General features: G+C 45.0%; 2 protein-coding genes across 2 annotated transcripts in view; both read left to right on the top strand.

Annotated features, from left to right (window-relative positions):
* Positions 1–25,852, top strand: part of SUCLG2 (succinate-CoA ligase GDP-forming subunit beta) — a 583,799-nt gene that overhangs the window by 317,584 nt on the left and 240,363 nt on the right. The window contains exon 9 of the mRNA XM_085624774.1: positions 5,004–5,165. Within this exon, the coding sequence (XP_085480900.1) occupies positions 5,004–5,165 (162 nt within the window). The remainder of the gene's footprint in view (positions 1–5,003; positions 5,166–25,852) is intronic.
* On the top strand, positions 14,189–18,382 carry LOC146797647 (uncharacterized). Its single transcript, XM_085624773.1, has 2 exons — positions 14,189–14,827; positions 17,327–18,382. Exons 1-2 carry the CDS (start codon positions 14,641–14,643, stop codon positions 18,301–18,303), a joined length of 1,164 nt encoding a protein of 387 aa, XP_085480899.1. The 5' UTR covers positions 14,189–14,640; the 3' UTR covers positions 18,304–18,382.

The following is a 25,852-nucleotide window of genomic DNA, read 5'->3' as shown; positions in this document are numbered from 1 at the left end:
GACCCAAGACTTTTACAAGTAACTTGAAAACAATGTTCCCACCTTGCAGTTAAAGCAATTAATGAACCATTGCAGGTTCAACCATGGGGAAATAGTAAAAGGGTAATCCCAACGATACCATATCCCAGGAAAGGATATACACTAAAAAGCAGTGTACTTCTACCTTTCAAACGGTGCTCAGATTGCTCATTTAAGCCACAACCAACCAAAGCTCTATTTATAAAGTTGTACAGGTGAAAGATCAATGGTGAAACTCTGAACTGAAATCCCAAGCATGGTAAGGGGCATTCAGGGCATCACTGAATCCGATTTGTAATTACTATTCTACAACACTGCTCGATACATTCCTCTCACCAGAGTTCAAAATTAAGGGCAGTGGTTTATCTTGGGTTTCTTTTTCAGTGAATGGATCATCCTAAGGAGATTTATCAACAGAGAGCCAAGGCAATTGAATTCTTGTTATTACTCTATAATGTTGATTAAAAGAACAAAGACCCTCAAAATTCAATGGCATTGGAGTAGCTTGTATTGATCTCTTTTCATTTGCTTAGTAAACAAATGTGATAAAATGCTTGTGTTTGTGCCACGCATGGTAAAAATGAAACCACGCCAAATGTGAAAAAGTGGTGAGAAAATAGTTTAAAAGAAGAGAATCGGCTTTCTCTTGACAATTCTTAGTTTGGACTCCAATGGTGTTGTCTTCTTCTGGAGCGGGCATTTGTTTCAATTAAAATCTCGGTTTACAACCATCATGGCGGTCTTTGCCCCTGGATCTTTGCCGTTGCTATTGAGAGGATCAAGAGCTGCACAATAAATTATTACAATTCTAACTATTTCAGTTAATTATAGAGAGTTTTTTCACAGTATTTTATTGTTCAAATATTTAGTAATTCATCGTTATTTTAAGTCACAAGTTAATTCGTAATAACCTCAATCCTCAAATATGAACAAAAGTCAATATTCAGCGTTAGTCAATCAAATAATCATAATAATATGCATTAAGCACATTCAATAAAGGAAATATCCCTATTCTAAGGATGAGAAGGAAAAGGTGTCACTCTCAGTGACCCATAAAGAGCCCTGGTATCGAGAGAAATCATAAAACATAAAGTTCAGCATAAAAGTCAGCTCAATAAATCAATAATCAGTCAAAGCAGAACTTCTCATAAAGAGAGGTTCAAGAATCCCAGCAGAGTCTCAGAGCAATGTAGAATGGGTAGATGCGAAAAGAGGGGAAATCTCGGTCTGTGTCCTGCTCTAGGAACACGCAGTATCGTAGACAAACAAATATTTTGTTTCAATCTTCATGTTACTTCTTTCTTCTGTCAACCATTCAGCTTCCAAGGCGCCCATGGGGACACGTTCACTCCTGTCTTCTCATAGAAACACAATATTCTTCAGACAGCAATTTCAAATACTGTATAGGTAAGTACCCCTTTTGGCATGGTTAGCCCACACTTTTAAACTGACTCCAATGCTTCTGTGACTTAGGGTGCACTGGGTTCTTGCTAATCAGATTCCCAGTGCTTATATTCTTTCCCAAAACTGTTCCTTTGTTCCCACAATTGGCACACCTCCGGCTCACATATAAGTCCCTTTGTTAAAGGTATCAGTGGTACCAAGGGCCTTGTGACAAGAGAGGGTCCCTAAGGGCTGCAGCATGTATTATGCCACATAAGAGACCCCTCACCAAACAGAGGCACACTGCCACAGCAGTCTGCATGTTTTGGTGCAGATAAAAGTGAAGAGTTGGCCCGGCACTCATCCTTGTGTGCCAGGCCTATCAGCACTGCAAGACGCATAGGTAATTCACCCCTACAGCAGGTCTTACAGCCCTAAGGCAGGATGAACTGTACCTAATGTGGTGGCATAACTGGATGAGCAGATATGCCCGTATAGTGTCTAAGTCCATTCTCAGAGATTATAAGTGAACATTAAAGCCATACTGAGTACATGAGCTGGGAGCTTGTCACTACGAGTTCCACAGTTCCATGATGTCTTCACCGAATTCCAAGATGTTTGGTACCAAACATCTCAGCCTAATAAACCCACACTGATGCCAGAGTTGGATTTATTCAGAAATGCGCCCACAGTGCACCTCAGAGGTGCCCCCTGAAATCCTACCAACTTGCTAGTGTGTGCCTGACTGGTCCCCACCCGCCTGCTACCTTTAGACATGTTTCTGACCCCCTGAGGTGGTAGCCGTTTGCTCTTGTAGATCTGAAACTGCCTGATCTGCGTGGAGGTGATTCACACCTACCTTCAAGCAAGAACTGCCTAGAAAGGCAGTGAGCCTCAAAGGCTTCCTGTGCTTTGTTATGCTGACCAGGGCCTCTCCAGCTAGTGGAGATGCCAGCCCCCCTGACCAAGCCCCATTTTTGGAAGCAAGGTTGGCAGGAAAATTTGTAAACGAGAGAGGTGTGTCCCCTCTCAGCCAGGGCCACACCTAAGGTGCCCTGAGCTGAAGTGACCCCCACCCCCTTCAGAATCCTCCATATTGTTTTGGAAGGCTCTAGCCAGTAGGGTTAGGGTAATGCACCCTCCCCAGAGGGAGTGGACACACTAAGGGTGTACGCACCCTAAAGGTAAGTAGCCGATTGGTTACTACCTTCCGACCCCTGTAACGCCCCTAAAGTTAGTATGTAGGGACACCTTTTGAATCTTAATTCTCAGATTACCGATGACCTAACTTGGTCCCAGCCCTTCCAGCCCTTCTGTAAACTTCGAACTTTGCAAGCTTCCACAACTTATCCAGCAGACCAGCGAACTCCAAACCCCTGGGAATACTGCCTGCCTTCCATAAAGACTCCTGTTCTCCTATGGACAGCAGACCTGTCTAAAAGAAAGCCAACTTAAAAGAGCAAAGCTCTGCCTGCTGAACTGTGTAACAGACTACCTCTGCACCCGACGCCCACGGCCCGAGTTCCAGTGGCCCACAGGTCCAGCAAAGGTTCCCCAGCGTGTCTGAGCAAGAGTCCACCATGGGCTGACTCGTGCCAGACTCCACATCGACCCATGCAGCCTCTGCACGATGATCCCCCAGAACCGCGACCTGCACCGGTAAGCAGCTTTTCGAAGCCAAAGTACACCCCTGTAGCCAGAGCCCCTAGGCCTTGGGGAAATCAACTGACGCTCCAGCACACCCCAACTTACCTGTGCAGCTGTAGGTCTCCTTCAACTGGTCTCCTGGCCTGAGCCTTCAGCCTTTTTCCGACTTTGAAATTCCCCGATTGGTTTGCATTGGGCGCCCAAAGCTATGTTGGCATTTTGCTCCCGGCCGCTCCTGTGCCGCTGGAGTTGTATGTTTGATGTTACCTTTTGGTGCCCTGTGCATACCCTAACCCGTGTAGACTGGGTTACCAAACAGTGTTGCTTACCTGTAAGTAGTACCACTTTGATTGCCCCCTTTCGCCATAGGATATCATTGGCACCAGATACCGAGTTTGACATCTGCACCTGACCACCCTAGTGTGACTGGTGCTTCAGTTTTGACACTTTACGGAACATTAGTTGGTACTGATTCTTTAGCCCAAAACTCAATATCATAAATCATTTACTTTCCTGCATATTGCTGACTGTGTTTCCTTCTATTTGTTTACATTGATAAGCATTGATATTGCAAAACGTATTTACTTTCAACAAAGTATCTTTGGTTCTATAAAATAAATATACTCAAAGTATTATTTTTACAAACCATTGGTCTCGAAAATAGTAATTGAGTGTGTGTATCATTGATTTGTACAGCAAATGCTTAGCACTTCCCTCTGATAAGCCTAACTGCTCACCCAAACTACCAAAAAAGAGAGCAGTAGTATTAGCTACTTGAGCCTCTATAAAGACCCTGTGGCTCCACTGGACTCTGCACACTATACCTCATGTGGTATACTATATACAGAGCCAGCTAACTACACTGCAGCTTTCTTATGTTTCCCATGAATCATGCCTCATTCGAGTCTTCATTCCTTCGCGTGAAACTTTGTTCTTAACCTTCTAAATATCGAGTTTTATTCATTAGCTAACAATGTTCTCTTTGGAAGTTGAAACATCTCGAAAAGAAAACACTTTGCACAGCAACTATTAATTTGAAAAAAATTTAGATGAAAAGGGCAAGATAAAATTAAATGTTGAATTCACAGTTCTTCAGCTCTGTTAACTTTAATATGGCAGCATCTCAGCGTTTCAGGCCTAGCCGTTTAAATATGATTACTTAGTGCAATTTTGCATGAAATTTTGCTTTTAAAGTCTTTTGTTTTTCACATTAATTTAACATTATGTCTCAATAATTTTGAATGGTGTCCCCGCTTCTGTCCACTTATATTAATTCAAAATTTTGACCTTTGTTGGCCAAACAGTCTCTGGGTTATTGTCAGTAGCGAAACAGTAAGTAATTGGCGTGACTACCAGGTGGGGTAAGATTGCCTTCCTAAGAAACGTTATGTCGCAGTGGATGCAGGAGCAGCTCACTGTCATAGTACAAAATCTTCAGGATCTAGGAATTGCATGGACTGTCCCAGCTTGTTGTGTTAACGTTTTCCAGTAAAAAGCACAAAACATAAACCTATTGATGTAATAAATGGCCCTTGTAAGTACCATGATTAAAAACTAAATATAGACTTATTTTCACTCTATTAACAAATACTATAATCATTAGCTCAGTTCACATAATAAATGTCCATCCAATGTTGGTTAGTTGCGAATTTATCTCTGAAGGGCTTCAAATTATGCCTTTATTAAAAGAGTGCACTTTTATAGGTATTCTTCTTGAATCATGACTGGGTGAATTGGAATTGATGAATCACGGATCACTTTCAGCAATACATTGTGTGGATTTTATGACATATTGTGAAGTGCATTGATATTTTTCAGAGATGAAAATGAGAATATCATCACTGCTATTGTCACATTATTCCTGTTTAATTATACTTCATAGTTCAAGATGTGTAGTATGTTTCCTCTTATGTAAACCTTTGAATAGTTCATTAAAATGTTTTCCTGTTTTCTAGTTGTCTGCTTTGATGCAAAAATTAATTTTGATGACAATGCTGAATTTCGACAAAAAGAAATATTTGCCATGGATGATACATCAGAGAGTGATCCCATGGAAAGTGAAGCAGCCAGCTATGACCTGAAATACATTGGATTGGATGGAAACATTGCTTGCTTTGGTAAGGAAAACAATAGGATTTCTCTTGCCAATTTATAATTTCTTGAGACTGCTCCACCTTCAAAAAAAAATGCTCTGAAGTTGGGCACCCCTACTGTGTATTGAAAAGTGACGGCTGAAACTATAACTAGAGTTACTTCCTGATTTACAACCAAATAGGTAGAAACTAGAGGAGCGCATATCCTCTGTAGTTAAAGATACAATGGAGTTACAAGAACTACCTAAATGGGAAAAGAGATTTTCTTTTCTTGAAGAGCATGAACAGAAATGATGAACCAGGATTATTTTAATTTCATGCTTCCTCCCGTCCAAACATGAGTAATCTAGATGCTACAAAGAACAGAAGGAGCATCTAGATGTTCTTGAAGAGATGCATGAAAAAGGATGATCACTCCCCTATTGAAAACTGTTGTCTCCTTGACAGACCATGGGAGAGCTGCTCAAGATAAGTGTCACTAGTTACTGGTGCAGTACATACATCAGTAAAAGATAACATCCCCGCATGCAAAGTTTTATTTGGGAGGATAATTTGTGGTATCTCAAATGATATGGAGCGTAGAGGTAAAGGAAGATAAGGTATGTTTAGGGGCAGGTAGAGGTAAGGAGAGGTACAGGTTTTTTAGGTTTTAGGTTATGAGGATAAAAAGGTACTTATCGAGAACAACTAATACCCCATAGGGATGCCCTAGTGCTTTAGTACTGAAAACAAGAGAATATAGTTGAGGAAAAAACCCCATCAAATCAAATATTTCTATATGACTCCAGTACATGTAAATCATGATTGCTTCCACCCACCGTGTCAGTGCGTTCCGGTTAACTTATTGAAAATAGTGCTTGTTTCCAAGTCTTAGAAACCACTCAAATGCAGTCCAGGATATGTTACGATGCTTTTATTGGAAACGGCAGCACATTACGACCTAACAGTCTTTGTCACAGCTTATACAACAAATGCTCAACCATCCTTAAAGACAAAAAAAATATATGGACTTAGAAAATCTATTACACTATTACATTGCATAGAAAAAATTATACAAATCAAAACATCATACTAATCCATACATTACTATTGCTTATTTTCACCACAAAATCTATTTTTTTTTAAAGTATTCTGAATAAATACATATACCTCTAACTCAATTAATTCATGTAACATTAATACATCTCTGTTTTTTACACAGGGAAAAGCATTGTAGTTCATTGTACAAATGTATATGTAACCATGGCTACTCACGCAAATCTATTTAATTTCAAAAGATATTTTCTCAGTGATGGATTAAACCAAATCTAGTGTTGATAGCTCTCATTTGAGGACGGGTGATTTGCAATAGCTTTAGCTATGCCCTGAGAGAAAAACTGTTTATGACCAGCCCAAATAAATGTTTTTTTAATTTTGACAGCTGACATAACTTCTAACAAGTCAGTATATTGCAAGAAGAATGAAATTACTCCTTGTGGTTTTGTTGAAACGCTGTGACCAAGTCTGTGAGCCCTTTGTATATTGAGAGGGGTGGTAGTAGACCTATCAAGAAGCTTTGGCAGAAAAGTCTGGAAGTAGACAGTCGGATCAGAGCCCCCAGTTTTTTCAGGAGGACCATATAGACAGAGGTTATTCCTGCGATTCCGGTTTTCAAGATCTTCAGCAGGTTGTTTGAGAAGAGCTATTTCTGACTCCAAATGGGAGATACGTGAGCTCGCAATCTGAAGACTGTCAGTTTTTTTGCACCACTAGAACTTGTGATTCCAAAGCAGACCATTTGTCATCCAGATGTTGTAATCTCTTGTTAGTTTCCTCCATGAAGGTGTTTTAGTACGCATATTTCTCAAGAATCACATCCATCGAAGCAGGTATAGATCTCACTGGAGACAGGGGATCATTGTTTGGCCTTTTATTGGGCCCTACAAGCGTTTTACCTTGCAACAATGATTTTGATATGGTTCCTGAATGAGATTCAGGTTAGTGAGCAGTCAACCATCTCGTTTTTAGTGTCTGAATCTGATAGTGTATTATTGTTGGAGGTACCAGAAAGTTTACGATTTCTTATTTTCCTCATATCAGATAAAAAAGACTGAAGGGGGGGAATGTAGATTACAAGTTCTCAACATGAATATGAGGCAGAAAATTATGAAAAACTCACTGGGAGCTTTAATAGCGCATGAGAAACTGCATGTATAAACACTGAAACAAAGAACGGAATATAACAGAAAAATAATAGCTATTATTTCCCTTTTAGAAAAAGGTAATTTAGCCATGAGAGGGAAAGCAGCAAACTGAAGACTCCGAAACATGAGGAATGCATTTAGGAAAGTATGCTAGAAAGTTCTACAATATGATAGCCTTTGGCAGTGTCAGACAGCTTTGTCAGATATGAAAGTGCTCCAGAAAACAGCCACACAAAGTAAGATGAGTTTCTGAGGTGAAAGGCCTTTTTGGTGCATGAGGAAACAAGCATTGGTATAGCCAATAGTTCTCGCCTTTGGGACCTTATAAGTGTTTAGCCAGAGCTTTTGGCTTCGCCAGTGTATTTAAGCTATATTGTGGAGCAGCGTTGTTTATTCAGTACAGTACATTGTGCGTTTTTACCCACATGTTCTATTTAAGCAAAAAAGCGGTCATGTTTTCACTTTTAACACTGTCAATGTAAATACTGAAATTGCTACAAAACAGCATGCAGTTATGGGGGAAAAATGAAGTTGAACTACTGACTTTCATTTCATTTCCGATCCTAGCCAATCTGGAGTGTGTTTTTCCTGAGTTGGTGTAGGACTTTGCACAACATCATGCCACAATAAAATAAATGTGCTATTCAGCATTGTTAGCAAATTAGTGACGAGAAGAGTGCCTGCTTTCAAGCGCATCGCCAGCACTCCTTTTTCATGTGCTGGAAAGCGACTTCCTCCTCTACTCTGCCATAAAGAAATATATACAAATGGATGTGTGGAGTGGGATGAGATGTAGTGACACTTCATGTCTTCCTCGTGCAGCTCCCCTGACCTCCACCCCCCCTCCCCCTAGGCTTATACTCACCCATGGAATAATGATTCAGAAGCATGGCTTAATAAATACCAGGCAGGTCAAACTATATTTTAAAAAGAGCATTGCACATGTGCACATAGCATGTACAATGAAAAATCTGCTTTTTGTCATCAGGCTTGCACACACATTTTTGTCCCCATTTTTTGAGCTGCGCAGGCAGTTAATCACAAGATGAGTTACAATGGCACAATTCTACTGCATGGAAATAATATTTACTGATGACTTGTTTTTCACTGAAGTGTCATAAATGCATCTGCTGCCTGCCCACCCTGGACAGAAGCATAGTAATTCTGCCTGGCAGTTAAATGACTGCCACCCCCTGAAACGTGGCCCAATGGAATACAAGCGGCAGAAAACCTGATAACATGGCCGGCAATATTGGGGTTAAAGGATTACAGCCGCTGAGCAGAAGCTTGCATTGCCACTTGAAAATGTGGCGAACAGACTGACAAGCAGGTCCTTGTATAAATACCTTTCAGTGAGAAGTTGCCGTTGTCTCTCCCTTGAAACTGCTAGCTTCCACCTCTGCACAAAAGTCCTGCCTCGGAGCTGAAATCAAACTGCAGGGTTACCATCTTGTTTGGAAAAGCAAGGGTAGAGGGAATAAAAATAACTTTATTTATGCACTATTCTCTCTAATGACTGTCAAAGAGCACTAAGACAGTCCAGTCTCATCCCACTACTGGAGAGTGAGAGGGAGAGCGAGAGCGTCACAATGGAGACGAGGGGGACATCGATTGTTGCAGTCAAACACTGATGCCTATGCTAAGCAGGAGAGAGGCTGTGACGTAACCTGTGTCTATAAAACTGTGCCTTAAAAATATATATATATAATGTAAAAACATTACGCTCGTTACTAAAACAATGGCGAAAGGAAACAAAATGAGGAACGGTACACTATCCCTAACTAAGAGAAAGCTCACAAGCCGAGAGAAAGCCCCAAAAAAAAAGAGTGCCAGGAAGGAGCATACATGAAAAAGAGCAAGACCACACGTAAAAGGGGCAGTCGGCTGGAAGGGTACGAAACACCAAGAGGCTGGACTAATTCAGCATATCCATCAAACAAAAGCAGGCATTTAAGAAGGGCACTACCAGAAGCCAATCGAAAAGATGGGTGGTGATTTAAGCACATATTCTGGATACAGCATGCCTCGCAGAGCAGCGCATGCGCTGTTTGGCATGACCTAAAAACTGTAGAATGTGCGCCTTTACATTAAGGCAGAAATGTAAATTGTATGGAGAAATAGGAATGTCTGACAGAATATCGACGGACAGAAAATCGACCTACAAAAATATCGACACAAAAATATCGATGACAAGAATATCGAGATCCTATCTACAACATGGTAAGTACAAAAATATCGAAAATAAAATATAGAATGTCAAAAATATCGTTATTAAAAATATAAAGTACTTTTTACTTTAAAAAAATATGTAAAATAAACCAAATAATACTTATAAATAAAATAAACATAATGAAATATGTTATAATGTTTAAAATTAATAATTAATATATATGATGTAATAAAACATTAATTAAACATATACATATAATATATATACTTACTTAATAATACATTTTAATAATTGTTTTAATAACTTATAACTTGTTAAAAATTATTATAAATTACAAATACATCATACACATAAAACAATTTAAAAAATTACATTTCATTTGAATATTGTTAAAATTAATTATATATTACATTAGCTAAAATAATACAAAAAATATTAAATACCACCGACAATAAAACTACTACTCCAGCTCCAAAAAAAAACAGTAAAGAAAATGTTGGATAGCGTAGAGCTAAAAATTACTATTTCCACTACAGGGAGTGTAACAATAGGGAAAGTGTTGGATAGCGTAGGGGTAATAATTACTATTCCCACTCCAGAGAGTGCAACAGTAGGGAAAGTGTTGGATAGCGGAGGGGTAAAAATTACTATTCCAACTCCAGAGAGTGCAACAGTAGGGAAAGTGTTGGATAGCGTAGGGGTAAAAATTACTATTCCAACTCCACAGAGTGCAACAGTAGGGAAAGTGTTGGATAGCGTAGGGGTAAAAATTACTATTCCCACTCCAGAGAGTGCAACAGTAGGGAAAGTGTTGGATAGCATAGGGGTAAAAATTACTATTCCAACTCCAGAGAGTGCAACAGTAGGGAAAGTGTTGGATAGCGTAGGGGTAAAAATTACTATTCCCACTCCAGAGAGTGCAACAGTAGGGAAAGTGTTGGATAGCGTAGGGGTAAAAATTACTATTCCCATTCCAGAGAGTGCAACAGTAGGGAAAATGTTGGATAGCGAAGGGGAAAAAATTACTATTCCCACTCCAGAGAGTGCAACAGTAGGGAAAGTGTTGGATAGCGTAGGGGTACAAATTACTATTCCCACTCCAGAGAGTGCAACAGTAGGGAAAGTGTTGGATAGTGTAGGGGTAAAAATTACTATTCCAACTCCAGAGAGTGCAACAGTAGGGAAAATGTTGGATAGCGAAGGGGAAAAAATTACTATTCCCACTCCAGAGAGTGCAACAGTAGGGAAAGTGTTGGATAGCGTAGGGGTACAAATTATTATTCCAACTCCAGAGAGTGCAACAGTAGGTAAAGTGTTGGATAGCGTAGGGGTACAAATTACTATTCCAACTCCAGAGAGTGCAACAGTAGGGAAAGTGTTGGATAGCGTAAGGGTAAAAATTACTATTCCAACTCCAGAGAGTGCAACGGTAGGGAAAGTGTTTGATAGCGGAGGGATAAAATTTACTATTCCAACTCCAGAGGGTGCAACAGTAGGGAAAGTGTTGGATAGCGTAGAAGTTAAAAATAACATAGTTATAAATAAAATATTTATTTAAAATAATTAGTGATTTAATTATTAAATAACTCAAAATTATTTACAAATACTAATAAATAATTATTACAAACATAACTACCAAAGAATAATTAATTAACAATACATTAATAATAAATACCAATAAGTAATAATTAATAAATATTAATTATCAAATAATAAATATTAAACTATAAAATATTTTTCATAACCAAAAACATATGAATTATTAAAAAGTAAATACCAATTAAAATATATTTAACCATTTCAAAAAATATATACCGCAAAATAATAATTATGAAACACTAATTACCAATTAAAAAATATTGAACTATTAAATATTTTTCATACGCCAAAATAATAATTATTACACATTAATTACCAATTAATAATTACTTATTAATATATTAATTAGAAATATCAATGCATAATATTTAATTATATTTAATTCACAATTAATGATTATTCAACAATTAATTATTTTTCATAACCAAAATATTATAATTTAACATATTTACCAATTAATAATTATTGTCCAATTAATTAATTATCAATACCCAACAACTAATTTAATAATTACTTAATTAGATTTCAATTACTTCCAACACTATTCCCCTATAAACGCACGACACACTCCACTAATAAAATAATACACTTAACATAATTATCAATTAATCAACTAATTAAAACTAATTGCCAATTAATAAAAATTAATTACCAATTAATACTTAATTAACAATAATATAATTATCAATACCAATAAATGAAAATAAATTATTAATTAATTACAATTAAATTACTTCCCACCCTATTCCCCTATAAACCCACAACCCGCTACAGAACTTAAACGCAAAAAATATTTAAAATTAATTTATAATTCCTAAAAATGTATAATTAATTCCATATAATTAAATTACTTCCCACCCTATTGCCCTATAAACCCACAACCCGCTACGGTACTAAAACACAAAATTGACTTAAAAAAACATTGTTAACATATAAAAATTGTATACATATATGTTAAAACCAGTAGAACACTTAACTAAAAACATATAACACATACATATTAAATACATAATAAAATACATAACAATAATTTAAATATCGATATTAGTAACATCAATATTAGTAAAATCGATATATTTGATGTCGATATTACTAACTTCGATATTACTAACATCGATATTAAAATACTTACCTTAGGATCGATATTCTGTCCATAGATATTATTGACATCGATATTCTGTCCGTTCGATATTTAAAACTCGATATTTGTGTAGGTAGATATTTTAGTTTCGATATTTTGGCTGCTCACCGAGAAATAGAGGTCACCAGGAATAAAGCATGAAATTGTGAGGAGATGTAATTATTAAATATCAGAGCGTGGTAATCCCCAATGCGCTGGTGGAGCGAGGAACGCGCTTGCCACCTTTCCAAATGGTGGGCGCAGCCTTGCGTTGTAAAGAGATATTCCTCGGGGCGGCCACCAGCAAAAAAATAAGGAGCACCTGAGTCATGAAAGGCTCGAGCAACTCACCAATTCACGAGGAGACTACGTACTGTTGTCTCCCTCCTCGGCAAGCGCTGGAGTGCTCTCGAATTCGTTGAAGGCTCCCCGTGACTGCCTGAGCTCAGCATCTCGCCGCCATCTTGTTTGGCACCGAAACCATGCCCCTCTCCTCTCTTTTTACCATATAATTTTACTCTATACTTTATTAGTATTTATAAGAACAAGAACGAGATTGCGCAAACATTATTATTGATGTTAGAATGGGAGCCTGGGGGGCAGCCGAGCACCGCGAGGTCTGCCGCCCGGGCAGGTTGGGAGGGGGGAGAGGGGGGCGTGGCCGAACGGCCATTTTGTAAATAATTGGGCTACATTTGAGGGATAGCCCAAATGTAGCCCAAATCCAGGGGTAGTAGCCCAAGGGTTATATAAGCAAAACGCGCGATTCCCAGCCACCATTTTAGGCTTGGTGACCTGGTGGCTGGGTGCGCTAGCTTAAAGTTTTTCTGGTGTATTACTAGGCGTGAGTAAGGAGTCTTACAAGTACCTGGCGGCATGTCTTGCGGCGACTATCGCGTCCTGGAGGCGATTCGGTTGTTGAGCGAGGCGGGGAGGATGGACTTGCTGGTCCAGGAGGCCAATTGGACGAAGCGCCCGGCGAGGCGCGCGTCCGCGGGGGTGGCGGCCGCCGTCGCGGCTTGTTCGCCACCCGGGAGTCCGTTGGGGAGAGCGGTGAGTGACAGGGGCAGCGCATATGTCAGGAGCGCTGCCCCGGGGTCCGCGTGCGTGGCGGAGGGGAGCGAGGCAGGTCTGGAGGTGGGGAGGGGGCGGGGACGAGCGACGCGGCGGGGGAAGGCTCCGGCCGCCTACCAGGCGAGGCCTAGATCGTACGCGGGCCGCTCCGTAAGCCGGGGAGCGTCCGTTTCCAGGGCAACGGCGAGGGGCTGCTCGGCGGAGGGCCAGGCGCTGGCGCGGGGAGGATCGCGGAGCGCGCGGGGGCGGGGAGAGCACGTGGAGGAGGACGAAGGGCTGGGGGAAGGTCCCGGGGGGAGCGCTTGGTGCGGAGGGATATCGGGGGCCGGGTCAGCGCGGAGGCGCGCGGCCCCCTGGTCTGAGGGCTCGGCAGTGGAGAGTGGGGGGGGGCGGGGGGCGGCTGGCGGCTCGGGCCTAGGCATGGGAGGCACGGATCGGCTGGTTAGCCAGACGGTGGGGGGTCAGGGGAGGGGGGGGAGCGCGGCCTTCAGTGGGGTGGCGATCGCGCAGGGCCATGAAGCGGCTGGGGGGGAGCCGGGGAGGGGCGGGGGGGGGTTTGACGCGGGCACCTGGGGGAGGAACGGAGGGGGCAGGGGCGTGGGGGGGCGCAACGTCGGAGAGTGGGGGCAGGTAGGGGGGGCCCTGGGGGGGGAAGCAGCAGGGGGAGAATCCCCAGTGCTATTCGAGTCGGAGGGCAGTGAGAGGGACTGGGGAGGCCTGGATATCTTTGAGTCCTGGGCGGAGGGGTTGTCGGGGGTTGGGGGTGTAAGAGCGGGGGAGACGGAAGGGAGGGGGGAGGGGTGTGGGGGGGGTGGCGCGGTCGGAGTGGGGTCGAGCGGGCACGGGGTGGGATGGAGCGGACAAGGGGAGTGGAGCGACGGGGACGACGGTGAAGGGGAGGACGACGACGGGGCGGATTTGAGCGCGGTGGGTAAGGCGTGGGTCGCGGAGTCGTCGGGGGCTGGCAAGCGGGGTTGGGATGGCAGGAGGAAAGTAGGTAGGCCCAGCACACCAGACCATTCCTTTCCTTTGCAGGTAGCGGAGAGGCAGCGGGAACAGCGCGGGGTACCGGACTTGGCAGGGCTGGGAGCGGCCTGGCGACGCCAAGGAGAAGGGAGGGTGGAGCCTCGGGCGGCGTGCCCGGTACCGGCGAGGGATCCAGACGCGGCTGGCACAAGTAGGCCCGAGACGGGCTCGCCGGCCCCAACACCCACGGGGTTACAGCGCCCCGGGGGGCAGCGACGGAGGAACACCGATAGGAATGTTGTTTGTTTTCCTAAGCAGCAGGTGGCAGGTCCAGCGGGGAACGCTGGGGGTGCAGGACAGGAGGAATTGGACTATGAGGAGGAGAGTATGGAGGAAGGAGAGTTGCGTGATGTGGGAGACGGTAGGGACGGGGGGCCGAGTAATGTTGTGGCTAGTTTCTTACAGGTGTCACGACGCCAGGCGCAGCCCACGGGTCGGACATCAAGGTGGGAAAGCAGCTCGGCTCCCAGGACTGGACGTCGGGATGAGCGACGGACGGAGACACTGGCGCCAGGTAATGCACATTTGCTCGGGCGGCCAAGGATGGTGTCGAGAGGGGTGGGGGGGGCGGGGGTGGAGGGGGGGGTTGGGGAAAGATTGCGCAAAGGTACGTATGTGGTTGATGTGGCTGTGGGCACGGACGGAGTAGGGCAGGCTGACAGCGGGCAGACCAAGAAGGAGGGGACAAGCGAGAAGGGGACAGGAGACGCAAAGGCAGAGGAGACAAAACTGGAAAGTAAGGAATTGAAGGTAAAACGGTTACCATATATGGGAGTGACCAAGCCCTTGGGGGCGCACTTGATGTTGGCAACGAAGGAACGGATCTGGAAAGGGGAGTATGTGGAGATACTCAAACTCCTGCACAGAGAGGTCAGGGCGAAGGAGGGTTCTAAGGAAGAGGAATTCGAGCTCGCGAAAAGGCCTAAGGTGCCGCTGACAATAGAAAACTGGACAGCGGCTTTTCTGATATATGCCAGCGTGTATTGCGAGAAGTTTCCGGAGAGGTCAGTGGCCATGTTTAAATACATGGACGTAATTAGGAAGGCACAGATTACAGGGGGCGGATATGCCTGGGCTCAGTATGATGAGGAATTCCGGGCGCGCATGGCATGGGATGCGGAGGCAAAATGGGGAGAGTTGGATACGGATCTCTGGCAGCATACCATGGGCCTGGCAGGGTCGGGGAAGACTATATTTACGGCCAGCGGGCTGCCGCTTGTGTACCAGCCCTTTCGAGGGGGTCCCACCCGCGGGGGGGTGGGGGGAGCCGGCAGAGGGACGACAGGAGATAAAGGGGCCTGCTGGGACTTTAACAAAGGCCTATGCACGAGAGAATATTGTAAGTTCCGGCACGAATGCTCGAGCTGCGGCAAGCGCCATCCGCTGGTCAAGTGTTGGGGGACGCAAGGTCCGGGCCAGAGCGGGCAGCATTGGCAGTCGGGAGCCCCTAAGGCTGGAGCTCAGCAGCAGTCACAGCAGGGAGGAGGAGGGAGGGGGGCGAGGGGGGCTGGGGCAAAGGGCTCGTACTCCGGTTAGGGTAGAGCAGCTGGTGGGGGCGCTGGGGGCCTATCCGGACAGGGCGGCGGCGGAAACACTGAGATTGGGGTTTCAAGAGGGGTTCAGATTGGGGTACGAGGGGCCGAGGGTTCGGAGATGGGCAGATAATTTGCGATCAGCGAGGGAGCATACACAAGTAGTACAGGCAAAACTAGACAAGGAGGTACAGGAAGGTCGCATGGCGGGACCATTTTGCGAGTGGCCTTTGCCCAATCTGATTGTGTCACCCATTGGTGTGGTACCTAAAAAGGAGGTGGGCCATTTTCGCCTCATTCAGCATTTGTCATGGCCAGAAGGTGGGTCGGTAAATGATTTTATTGCGGGCAGCGCGGCCACTGTGTCCTATTCATCGGTTGACGTGGCCATGGCACTGGTGGTGTCCGCGGGCGCAGCGGCACAGATGGCAAAGTGCGACATCAAGTCAGCTTTCCGGTTGCTGCCAGTGCATCCAGATGACTGGGATCTGTTAGGCATACAATTCGGCGGTCACTGGTATGTGGACAAGGCATTGCCGATGGGCTGCTCCATGTCCTGCGCACTTTTTGAATGCTTCAGCACGTTCCTACAATGGTTGTTTACGGAACGAACGGGTCACCAAGGTGTCACACATTACTTGGATGACTTCTTCTTTGTCGGCACCTCAGACTCCGCGGACTGCCAGCAGGGTCTGGACAGCTTCCATGAGATCATGGGGGACATGGGCGTGCCGCTGGCCCCGGAAAAAACGCAGGGCCCCAGTACGGCACTGGCATTCCTTGGTATTGAATTGGATTCGGTACGCATGGAGGCGCGCCTCCCGGAGGAAAAGAAACGGAACATGTTGAGTTTGCTGACCGAGGTGTTGGCACGACAGAAGGTGACGGTCAGGGACATACAGGTGTTGCTGGGACATCTCAATTTTGCTTGTAGGGTGGTCAGGGTAGGGCGGACTTTCTGCAGGCGACTGGGGCGCGCACTGGAGGGGCAGAGGCCTCCGCACCATCATGTGAGGTTGTCAGCAGGGGTGAGAGAGGACTTGCGCATGTGGCAGTTTTTCCTGCACCAGTTCAATGGGGTGCCTTTGATGAGGGAAGTGGACATGGTATGGGACGTACAGATTTTTTCGGATGCAGCTGGGAACAAGGGATTTGGTCTGTATTGGCAGGGGAGATGGTGTGCGGAGCCCTGGCCCGAGGACTGGTTAGGGGGAGGCAGGAGCATCGCGTTTTTGGAATTCTTTCCCCTAGTGGTGGCAGTCACACTGTGGGGAGTTTTGCTGGCCCACAAAACAGTCACGTTCAGGATAGACAACATGGCAGTGGTACAGGTGGTGAACAGGCAGTCGGCGCGGGATGCGCAGGTGCTTAAGCTGTTGCGGGTTTTTGTGCTGGGGTGTTTGAGGCATGATATTGCGTTTCGCGCGGTGCATGTGCCAGGAGTGGACAATGACATTGCGGATGCCTTGTCTCGTTCACAGTGGGGGAGATTCCGTGGGCTCGCCAAGGACGCGGACGTGAACCCGACCAGGATGCCGAACCAACTCTGGGAAGTAGGCAATACCGGATGCTACAATTGGTTCTAGGTTCATTGGCGCGGTCAACGAAACTAGCATACAGGGCGGCATGGGAGGAGTTTGTTCACTCAGGGGCGAGATGGCGGGCTTCTGAGGCGGAGAGACGGGAGGACGTGGTGCAATTTATTCTGGATTTGGTGGAGAGGGGTTTGACAAGGGTGACTATAGTGGGCAAGTTGGCGGGGGTTGCGTTCATCGGCAAACTGTTGTGGGGTTATGCGCCATCCGCGGGGGAGCTGGGGGCGCGGATTTTGGAAGGCTGGGCGCGGGAATGTGGGAGAGTGGCCAGGGTGCGGAGGCCTCTGTCCTGGGAACTCTTAGGTAGGGTGATGGGGGTTCTGCCAGCGGTGTGCTGGGACGGTGGGGAGGCCTTGCTGTTCGCCACACTCATGTCTTGGATGTTTTTTGGGGCGTTTCGGGTATCAGAGCTGCTGGGGTCGAAAGGGGACCGGGGTTTGACCTGGGAGGAGGTATCATTTGGGGATCGGGTAGTGAGCATTTGGCTGCGAAAGGCAAAGACAGACCAGAAGAGTCGGGGGAAGTGGGTTACGTTGAGGAAAGGGCGATCCCCGGGGGTGTGTCCGTTCCGCTGGGGTATGCGGTGGAGGGCGTGCGCTGGGGGTCTGGGGGGACTGGTCTTCTCCCATCAGCAGGGGCGAGGCGTTAAAGCTTCACAATTGCTGGCAGTACTGAGGAAAGCACTTAGGACCCTGGGGGTCGAGGAAAAGGGTTTTGGCACGCACTCGTTTCGCATCGGGGCAGCGTCGGAGGCGCATGCGAGGGGCTGGGACAGGGACGAAATCATGAAGTTGGGAAGATGGTCTTCAAATTGCTACCAGCGTTATGTGCGCAGCGAGCCGGGGGGTGGGGCGCCAATATAAAACAGGCAAAAGGGGGACTTTACACAGGACAGTGGAGCTTTTTCAGAGGTTGTGGATAGGTTTTCATTCTTGTTTTTCTTTTCAGGTTCGGTTATGGGACCCCTGGCCCGTGAAATGTCTATCTGGATTGTGGGGCACTCGTTCGTGAGGAGGGCCCAATTGCAGGCGCAGGAGAGTTATTTTGGGGAACAGTTGGGTTTTAATAAAGATGTGTTCTCTGTGGGGTGGAGGGGTAGGGGGGGGATGCGTTGGAAGGAACTGGTGCCGGTGTTGAATGGGATCTTAAGGGCAGGTCGGTGCCCAGATGTATTGGTGCTTCATTTGGGGGAGAACGACATGGTAAGGGAGACTGGTCTGGCACTAATGCGGGCGATGAAGAAGGATCTGGCTTTGATCAAAGAGAGATGGGCGGGTTGTTCGATTGTGTGGACGGAGTTTGTCCCCCGGAGGAGTTGGAGGGGGGCGGTGAACCCAGGTGCGGTAGATAAGGCGCGGCGAAAACTTAATACGGAGATGGTGAGGTTTTGTCGGCATTTGGGGATTGACCGCGTGGCACACGGGGACATTCGTTACGATGCGCAGGAGATGTTCAGGGATGACGGGGTGCACTTGTCCAGGATGGGAATGGATCTGTACCTTTTGGAGTTGAGAGAAGTGTTGGCGCGTCTGTTGGGAGTTTATAGGCGTTAGGCATGCGGGGTCGCGGTGCGTGGGGGGGCAGAAAAAGGGGAGGAAGAGGCGCAGTCGCCGACACTTCCCCCCTTTTCCTGGGTGGCGGGGTGGTTGACAGTTGGCCGGGATTGGCTAGAGTTTGTTGTTAGAGGTTTGGTAATGTGGGTCCAGGGACAGGTAAAGGGTAGACAGGTTGGATAAGTTTAGATTAGAGGTTGGTTAGTTACAGTTGCACTAAAGGCAGGTAGGGGTTACGGTCAGGGGAGTTTGGGAGTTGGGAAAGGTTACATGGTGTAGGATTGGGTTATATGTTGGTTATGGAATGTTATGTTGTATTTTGGGGGATGGGGGAAATGATGTGGGGATCGTAGGGGTGGGGGGAAAACACAAGGGGTCAGGAGGTTATTGTATAGCGAGGCGTTAGTTTTGTACGGCAGTGGCCAAGGAGTTAAATTGTGATATGCACCTGTTTCAATAAAGCGGCCTTTTTCACTCACAATAAAGGAGTTTGGTGTCGGCTTGCCCCCCTCTTCCCCCTTAATCTCCCAATGGGAGCCTGGGGGGCAGCCGAGCACCGCGAGGTCTGCCGCCCGGGCAGGTTGGGAGGGGGGAGAGGGGGGCGTGGCCGAACGGCCATTTTGTAAATAATTGGGCTACATTTGAGGGATAGCCCAAATGTAGCCCAAATCCAGGTGTAGTAGCCCAAGGGTTATATAAGCAAAACGCGCGATTCCCAGCCACCATTTTAGGCTTGGTGACCTGGTGGCTGGGTGCGCTAGCTTAAAGTTTTTCCCCACCCACCCTCCCTATGGTTAGAGGGGTTTAAGGGGACTGTTTCAAGGGGTTTTGGGACTGCACTTTTGCGGGTTTTGGGGGCAGCATTTGTTGGAACAGGTACATAGGGGCTGTTGGATGTATTGTCGCTTGGAGCAGGTGCAAGCGGGGTGGTTGACAGTTGGCCGGGATTGGCTAGAGTTTGTTGTTAGAGGTTTGGTAATGTGGGTCCAGGGACAGGTAAAGGGTAGACAGGTTGGATAAGTTTAGATTAGAGGTTGGTTAGTTACAGTTGCACTAAAGGCAGGTAGGGGTTACGGTCAGGGGAGTTTGGGAGTTGGGAAAGGTTACATGGTGTAGGATTGGGTTATATGTTGGTTATGGAATGTTATGTTGTATTTTGGGGGATGGGGGAAATGATGTGGGGATCGTAGGGGTGGGGGGAAAACACAAGGGGTCAGGAGGTTATTGTATAGCGAGGCGTTAGTTTTGTACGGCAGTGGCCAAGGAGTTAAATTGTGATATGCACCTGTTTCAATAAAGCGGCCTTTTTCACACACAATAAAGGAGTTTGGTGTCGGCTTGCCCCCCTCTTCCCCCTTAATCTCCCAATAGCTGTAGAGCTCCATCACTACTTTACTATACTTCTATTTTTTTAATGATCAGGAAACTGTAAAATAACGTGTGTTTTAAAAAGCCTTATCCAGCGTAGAAAACACTGTTCTCATTAGCCAGTTCTGTATGGCTTACAATCGCCAACAACAGCAGTTCCAGAATGTTCCTTTGTTTAAACAGCTTGGGGTTTGTGACATATTTTCCCTTTTTTCTGGATGGACCGTTTAAGAATATTTTTAACCTGAAATAAATTAATGATAATAATAGTATGTTTTCTGAAACGGCCTGGAAATTGGGTGTTTTTTGTGATGAAGAGATGACCAGCGAGAAACTGAAAACTGGGGTGTGGTGCTGTCCGCTGGAGATTATTTTGATAAATACCTTTGGCTAGTTTCAGAAAAAAATGTGCACCCAGTTTTCATCTAAATTACAATTCGGTCCACTGAAAGTGCAATTTGTGTGTACAAATGTCAGACGATGATTGATAGAATTATGATGTGTGCACATTTCAACTCACAAATTAAACTAACTACTGTGCAAAGTCTGCCAGTATAGCAAATTGTCTGGAGGCTTAAGTTAAGGTTTGAGGTAGCAAATGTTTGTTAACGTGGAAGGGTCAAGGTACCAGGTAGTTAAAGAATATCTATATAGATTCACTGGCATTGTCAATGGCTTTCCGCACCCAAAATGCACATTTAACTTTGTAGTTCAAAATGATGAAGTAAGCATGCAAGTTGTTGCCCCTACTCGCATATAATTGTCTCATGGGAAAATATTTTTTCATATGGAGAGAAATGTAAAAGAAATGCTACTCAGCATTTTCAGCACTGATAGATGTCCTTCCAACAAGTAAGTCTCATGTAGGATAAGTATGCCTGAGCAGCTAGACCTTTCGAAACATCTTCACATTCTCCTTGTTGTTGTTTTTAGTAAACCTCCAAAATTGTTGGCACCTTTTGAAATTATAAGCATATCAGTGGGTAGATTTGCAGATGTTCTCAAATTGGTATATATAGTCTGGCTATGCCCAAAAGACAACTAAGGCATTTCTGTCCTTTACCAAATGATGAGACGTGTGTTGCCCCATCTCCCTAGTGAAGGTGAGCTGAGTGGTGACTCTTTGTAGTGAGCATACATACCCACCTCAGTAAGCAAATGTTTACTTTGATTTTTTCCACCTTCGGACCTCCCCTGTTCTTTCTTAGTACCCACTAGCCTCTATCCATTCTTGCTTGAGTGCAGGCCCATCACCATATACCGATGAAATGGTAATTGCAACCTGGTTGGTAGGAATAATGGTTTTGAATGGAGGATCCCAAACCTAGTTGCTCTCAAATACTTTGGAACAGCACAATATGTCATTTGTTTTCAGACACTTTGTATTATCTGTCAAGTGGGTGCCTTGTGCTACTACTATGTTTTTTAGCAATGATATATTGCTTTTCTTGATATGGTTTCAATCTTTGCTGTACATTGGAGCTGGCAATAACATAGTTAGTTTTTTTTAGACTTCCATAGGAAATGGATGTTTGCAATCTGGCTTTAGCCTGATATCTTTGGTGACATTATATAGATCATATACTTATAGGGGCTTTCAGGCAGTCTTCTTTATTCAGTGGCCTGTGTCGTTCATATTTGTTTTTCTGCCCACTTCATCATACAGCATCAGGCAGTAGATCCTCCCGCTCTGGCAATTTGTTAACTTCCCTGTTAGTGATGGTGTTCTGCTCTTTTGCAGGGAGCACATCCACTCATAAAGTAGTTCTCGTCAATACCAGAGACAACAGTAGCAATGTGTGTGTGTGTGTTTTTTTTTGAAACCCCAAAAATATATTTCCGATTTCGTTTTGTTTTTTTAATATTGGCTAGGGCAAGGCATCATCCACAACAATGTTTGTTTCATTTTGTGTTTTTTTTAAAGTCACTAATTTGCAGGATGACTGATTGACCCTTAAACAATCTATCTCAGATTCGTTGTGTGAAATTTCATGCAGATCAGTTAAGTGGGAAGAATAATAGGTATTTGTGATTAACTAAAAGTGGCCTTTCCTATTTTGCAGTCCAGTTTTACTTTTTGCTGTCCTCTCAACAAAAAAAACTTATCATTAAAATATACATTTACTCAGAAATGTCCATTTTCGTTTGTATTAAATCCATTTAGTAGTTTTTGAGATAATTGTATTATGAATTGTTTTCAGTGCTTTTGGAACACTTAATTATCGTTATATTGTAACAGGTTGAGAACTTTTAGTTTGAGAAATGGTTTTCAATTTGAAATCAAATCTGATATGAGTGTAGCAGTTTTTCCTATTGTACATCTAATTTATAAATTATTCTAGAAGAGTTTAAAGGTCCGATGAGCTGTCATTACCAGTGGTTTGCAAGTTACTGCCTTCTTGAAAAACATATTGGTTGGACAAGTGGTGATAAGAGGGTAACCATTCCAACACCAATCCAAAAGAGTTGACCTAGTGACTTGTAGCGCCAGAGGGTTTCAGTGCCAAGCCTTGCAAAAATGTGGGCCCTGTGCCCAGAGTCATATCACCGAATGAGCTCTGCAGTCAGCAACATTTCATCCTCATTGCAGGGCCAGCACAAGGCCATTTTCTGCACCCAAAACTTGCTGGGAATGGTGAAAGAATGAGCACAGTGGATTTTAGAACGTACAGACATCGAGCAACATCACTGATGCCATCTACTTTGCCAGTAGTACTGCGTTGTGATGCTATAGATAATTACATTTGTGGTGTCATCTCTAAAATAAGTTGTGCGAAGGTGAGGAGGGTATAGGCGTAAAGTTTTGTGGTAGCATTTCTCACTTACTGGCAAATGTTAGGGGTTTTATTTGTAACCAATTTTGTTTTGTCTTCTGAGGTTAAATGTAACTTAACTAAAACAATCTTTTTCAGTGAATATTTTTCAGTATATTTAAATTTCATTAAAGAATTCCTATTGGACGCAATATGACAAATTGGCTGCACAGCACATCTTTATTTTAACTTTTAGTCAGCCTAGTATGAACCTTACAATAAATTTGAGCTGGATTGCTTGACAAAACTAACCATATAGTCAAGAAGGTTTGGGAGTTCAATTTTACTTTGCAAACCAAGGACACTAGGTTATTTCTAGTTTGTATGGAACATTCATTATCAACTATTTTCTTTTGTGTGTTTTTTTTTTTTTTTTTTTAACTCTTTCAAGGGTAGAAGACTAGGTTTGCTACTTGTATGGATGCCAATTTCAGTCTGAATAGCTTGTGAGTTGTTACTTTACAGTGGGTTCTGCTTAGTCTAATACTCCTGCGAGAACAAGACATTATACAATTGTATTAAAAATGCTTTCCTTCGTCATCCAGAGATTTGCAACTTTTGCAGCAATAAGATCTTGATCGTTTAAAGTTGTAATGCACATGCTGGCATAGCTAATGTTTAGTTGCTTCATATTCTTCACCAATAAACACTATTTAAAGAGTATATCTGATAAGACGTCTCGCCGCAGATTCCTTACCTTTGAATTAACCCAAGGCGCTACTCTATATCCGGAAAGGTTTCTACAGCACTACTTCTGCATGTCGGTAGAGGGCGTCGAGTGACTCTGTAACAACATCGTCCACCTAATATGACACTGACAGAGTCCGTATAAGCCCTCCCCTTATGTCAGTTTCCTCCTTGCTCCTGGTTGCTTTTGGGAAGCATCTTATTTTTTGGCCCCGTTGGGGTTCTACACCGGTGGCTGCAGGGTGTTATCTCCACAATTTCTGATAGGGTTATTTTAATGGTATTGTGCGGCTGCACTGTTGCCTTGTTCCCTGTCCTACAGGGAGCTTCGTCTGTATGCCTTACAGGTATTTCTTCATATGTTTCTGACACAGTAATACCCTTTATACAGGACTCCACATGCAGTGCAACGGAGCAAGTGGGGAAGATTGTGCAGGGGGGCTTCTTATTGCTCCTTAACCCCCATACCCCCCCCCCCCCCCCCCCCCCGTTGTTGAGTATTTATCTACATTAGCCAGGGGGTTATTTCCTTCTACTCCATCTGCTGCCCTTTTGTAGGAAAGTAGGACATACTTTCATGGTTACCCCCACTTTTTTGCTGGTGGCATTCTGTTTTCTGACTAGTCTGACTGGGATTCTGCTAATCAGGACCCCAGTAACTGTGCTCTCTCCCTAAATTGGACAATGGTAAGTTCTTTGGTACCTTCCTAATTGGCTACTGGTGTACCCTTCTAAGTCTCTAGTACATGGTACTAAGGTACCCAGGGCAGAGGTACACCATGGGTCTCCCATGGGCTACAGCATGTATTATGCCACCTATGAGAGACCACTCAAACTGTGACTACAGGCCTGTGATTGCAGCCTGTGTGAGCTGGTACTAGCACCACTCACAACATATATAAGTTCCCTTACATCGGAGGTCACTGCACTGAAAACTTGTAAGTCACCCCTAAGGCAGTCCTTTTAATCCTGAAGGATGGGTGCTTGGTTATAAGTGTGAGGGTACCCTGCATGAGCAGGACACCCCCTACAATCCCAGGAGTCCATTCTCAAGGCCTTGCAAGTGTGATCAGCCATTTTATACATATAGTAGACAGCGAGCCAATTACGAGATGTCTAACTATATATTGGCTGCACCAAAACCGGTCATGTTTGGTATCAAACATGTTGGAATCCTACCCCAACACCGATTCCAGGGTTGCATGTAGGATCCCATGTACAGGGGGGCTCCCCTAGGGGAGCCCCCTTGTATACCTGGTACCAGCCTTTCAGGGTCTAACAGCAAGCTAGTGCTGCTGCCAACCACAGACACGATTCTGCCCTCCTGCTGCTGAGCCGAGCTCGAACAGGGGAAGGTAGAGCAATAGGCTTCCTGTCACAGGGAGGTATGACCACCTCCCAGACAGGACTTAGTGTTTTGGGCTGGGGTGGGGGCGCACCACAAGGCTGCTTTGAAAGGCACATTTGGGGCCCTCCTTGCATACTCCAGTAGAAACCAGTTCAGTGAGCCGTTGGCTCCTGCTCTGGCGCAAAACTGAACAATTGATGTGGGAGTATCCTCCCCTTTGTCCAGCCCCTCCTCTGGGAGGGACCCCTGAATCGTCCCAACCCTTTCCTTTGGGTACTTAAGGGCTTACCTGTGGGTGGCTCTTCAGATTCGTCGTGGGACAAGATTCAGATCCAAAACCACTTCTGCTCTCTGGGCAATTTGTACTTCGTTGGATTTCGCTTTGGGAACGGAGACTGCACTTGGGAAGACTCCTGCTGCTACTAGTCTCCTCGTCCTGACAGTCTTCTGCATCATCAGTGCTTCATCCAGGTTCTTCTCCAGGCCTGTGGGCGTCAAAGACACCTGTAGGAATCTCCCTTGGAGTGAAGTAGTCACACCCCTGCATCTGCAGGCACTGCAACTAAGCTGACCGGTCTACTGCTCCTGACGTGCTCTGGACTCCGAAAGGCCCAGCAGCACAGGTGGTGGTTCTGCAACTCCC

This window comes from Triturus cristatus, chromosome 9 (genome assembly GCF_964204655.1).
Source record: "Triturus cristatus chromosome 9, aTriCri1.1, whole genome shotgun sequence".
Taxonomy (NCBI): domain Eukaryota; kingdom Metazoa; phylum Chordata; class Amphibia; order Caudata; family Salamandridae; genus Triturus; species Triturus cristatus.
Note: the sequence above shows the minus strand (reverse complement) of the source record. Positions and strands in the feature narration are given on the sequence as shown.

Bases quoted from the DNA above. Each gene is read 5' to 3' on its own strand.
- LOC146797647 (XM_085624773.1), top strand. From the start codon at position 14,641: ATGGAGGAAGGAGAGTTGCGTGATGTGGGAGACGGTAGGGACGGGGGG. The intron at 14,828-17,326 runs GTAATGCACATT...TCTCGTTCACAG, and splicing joins GACGGAGACACTGGCGCCAG to TGGGGGAGATTCCGTGGGCT.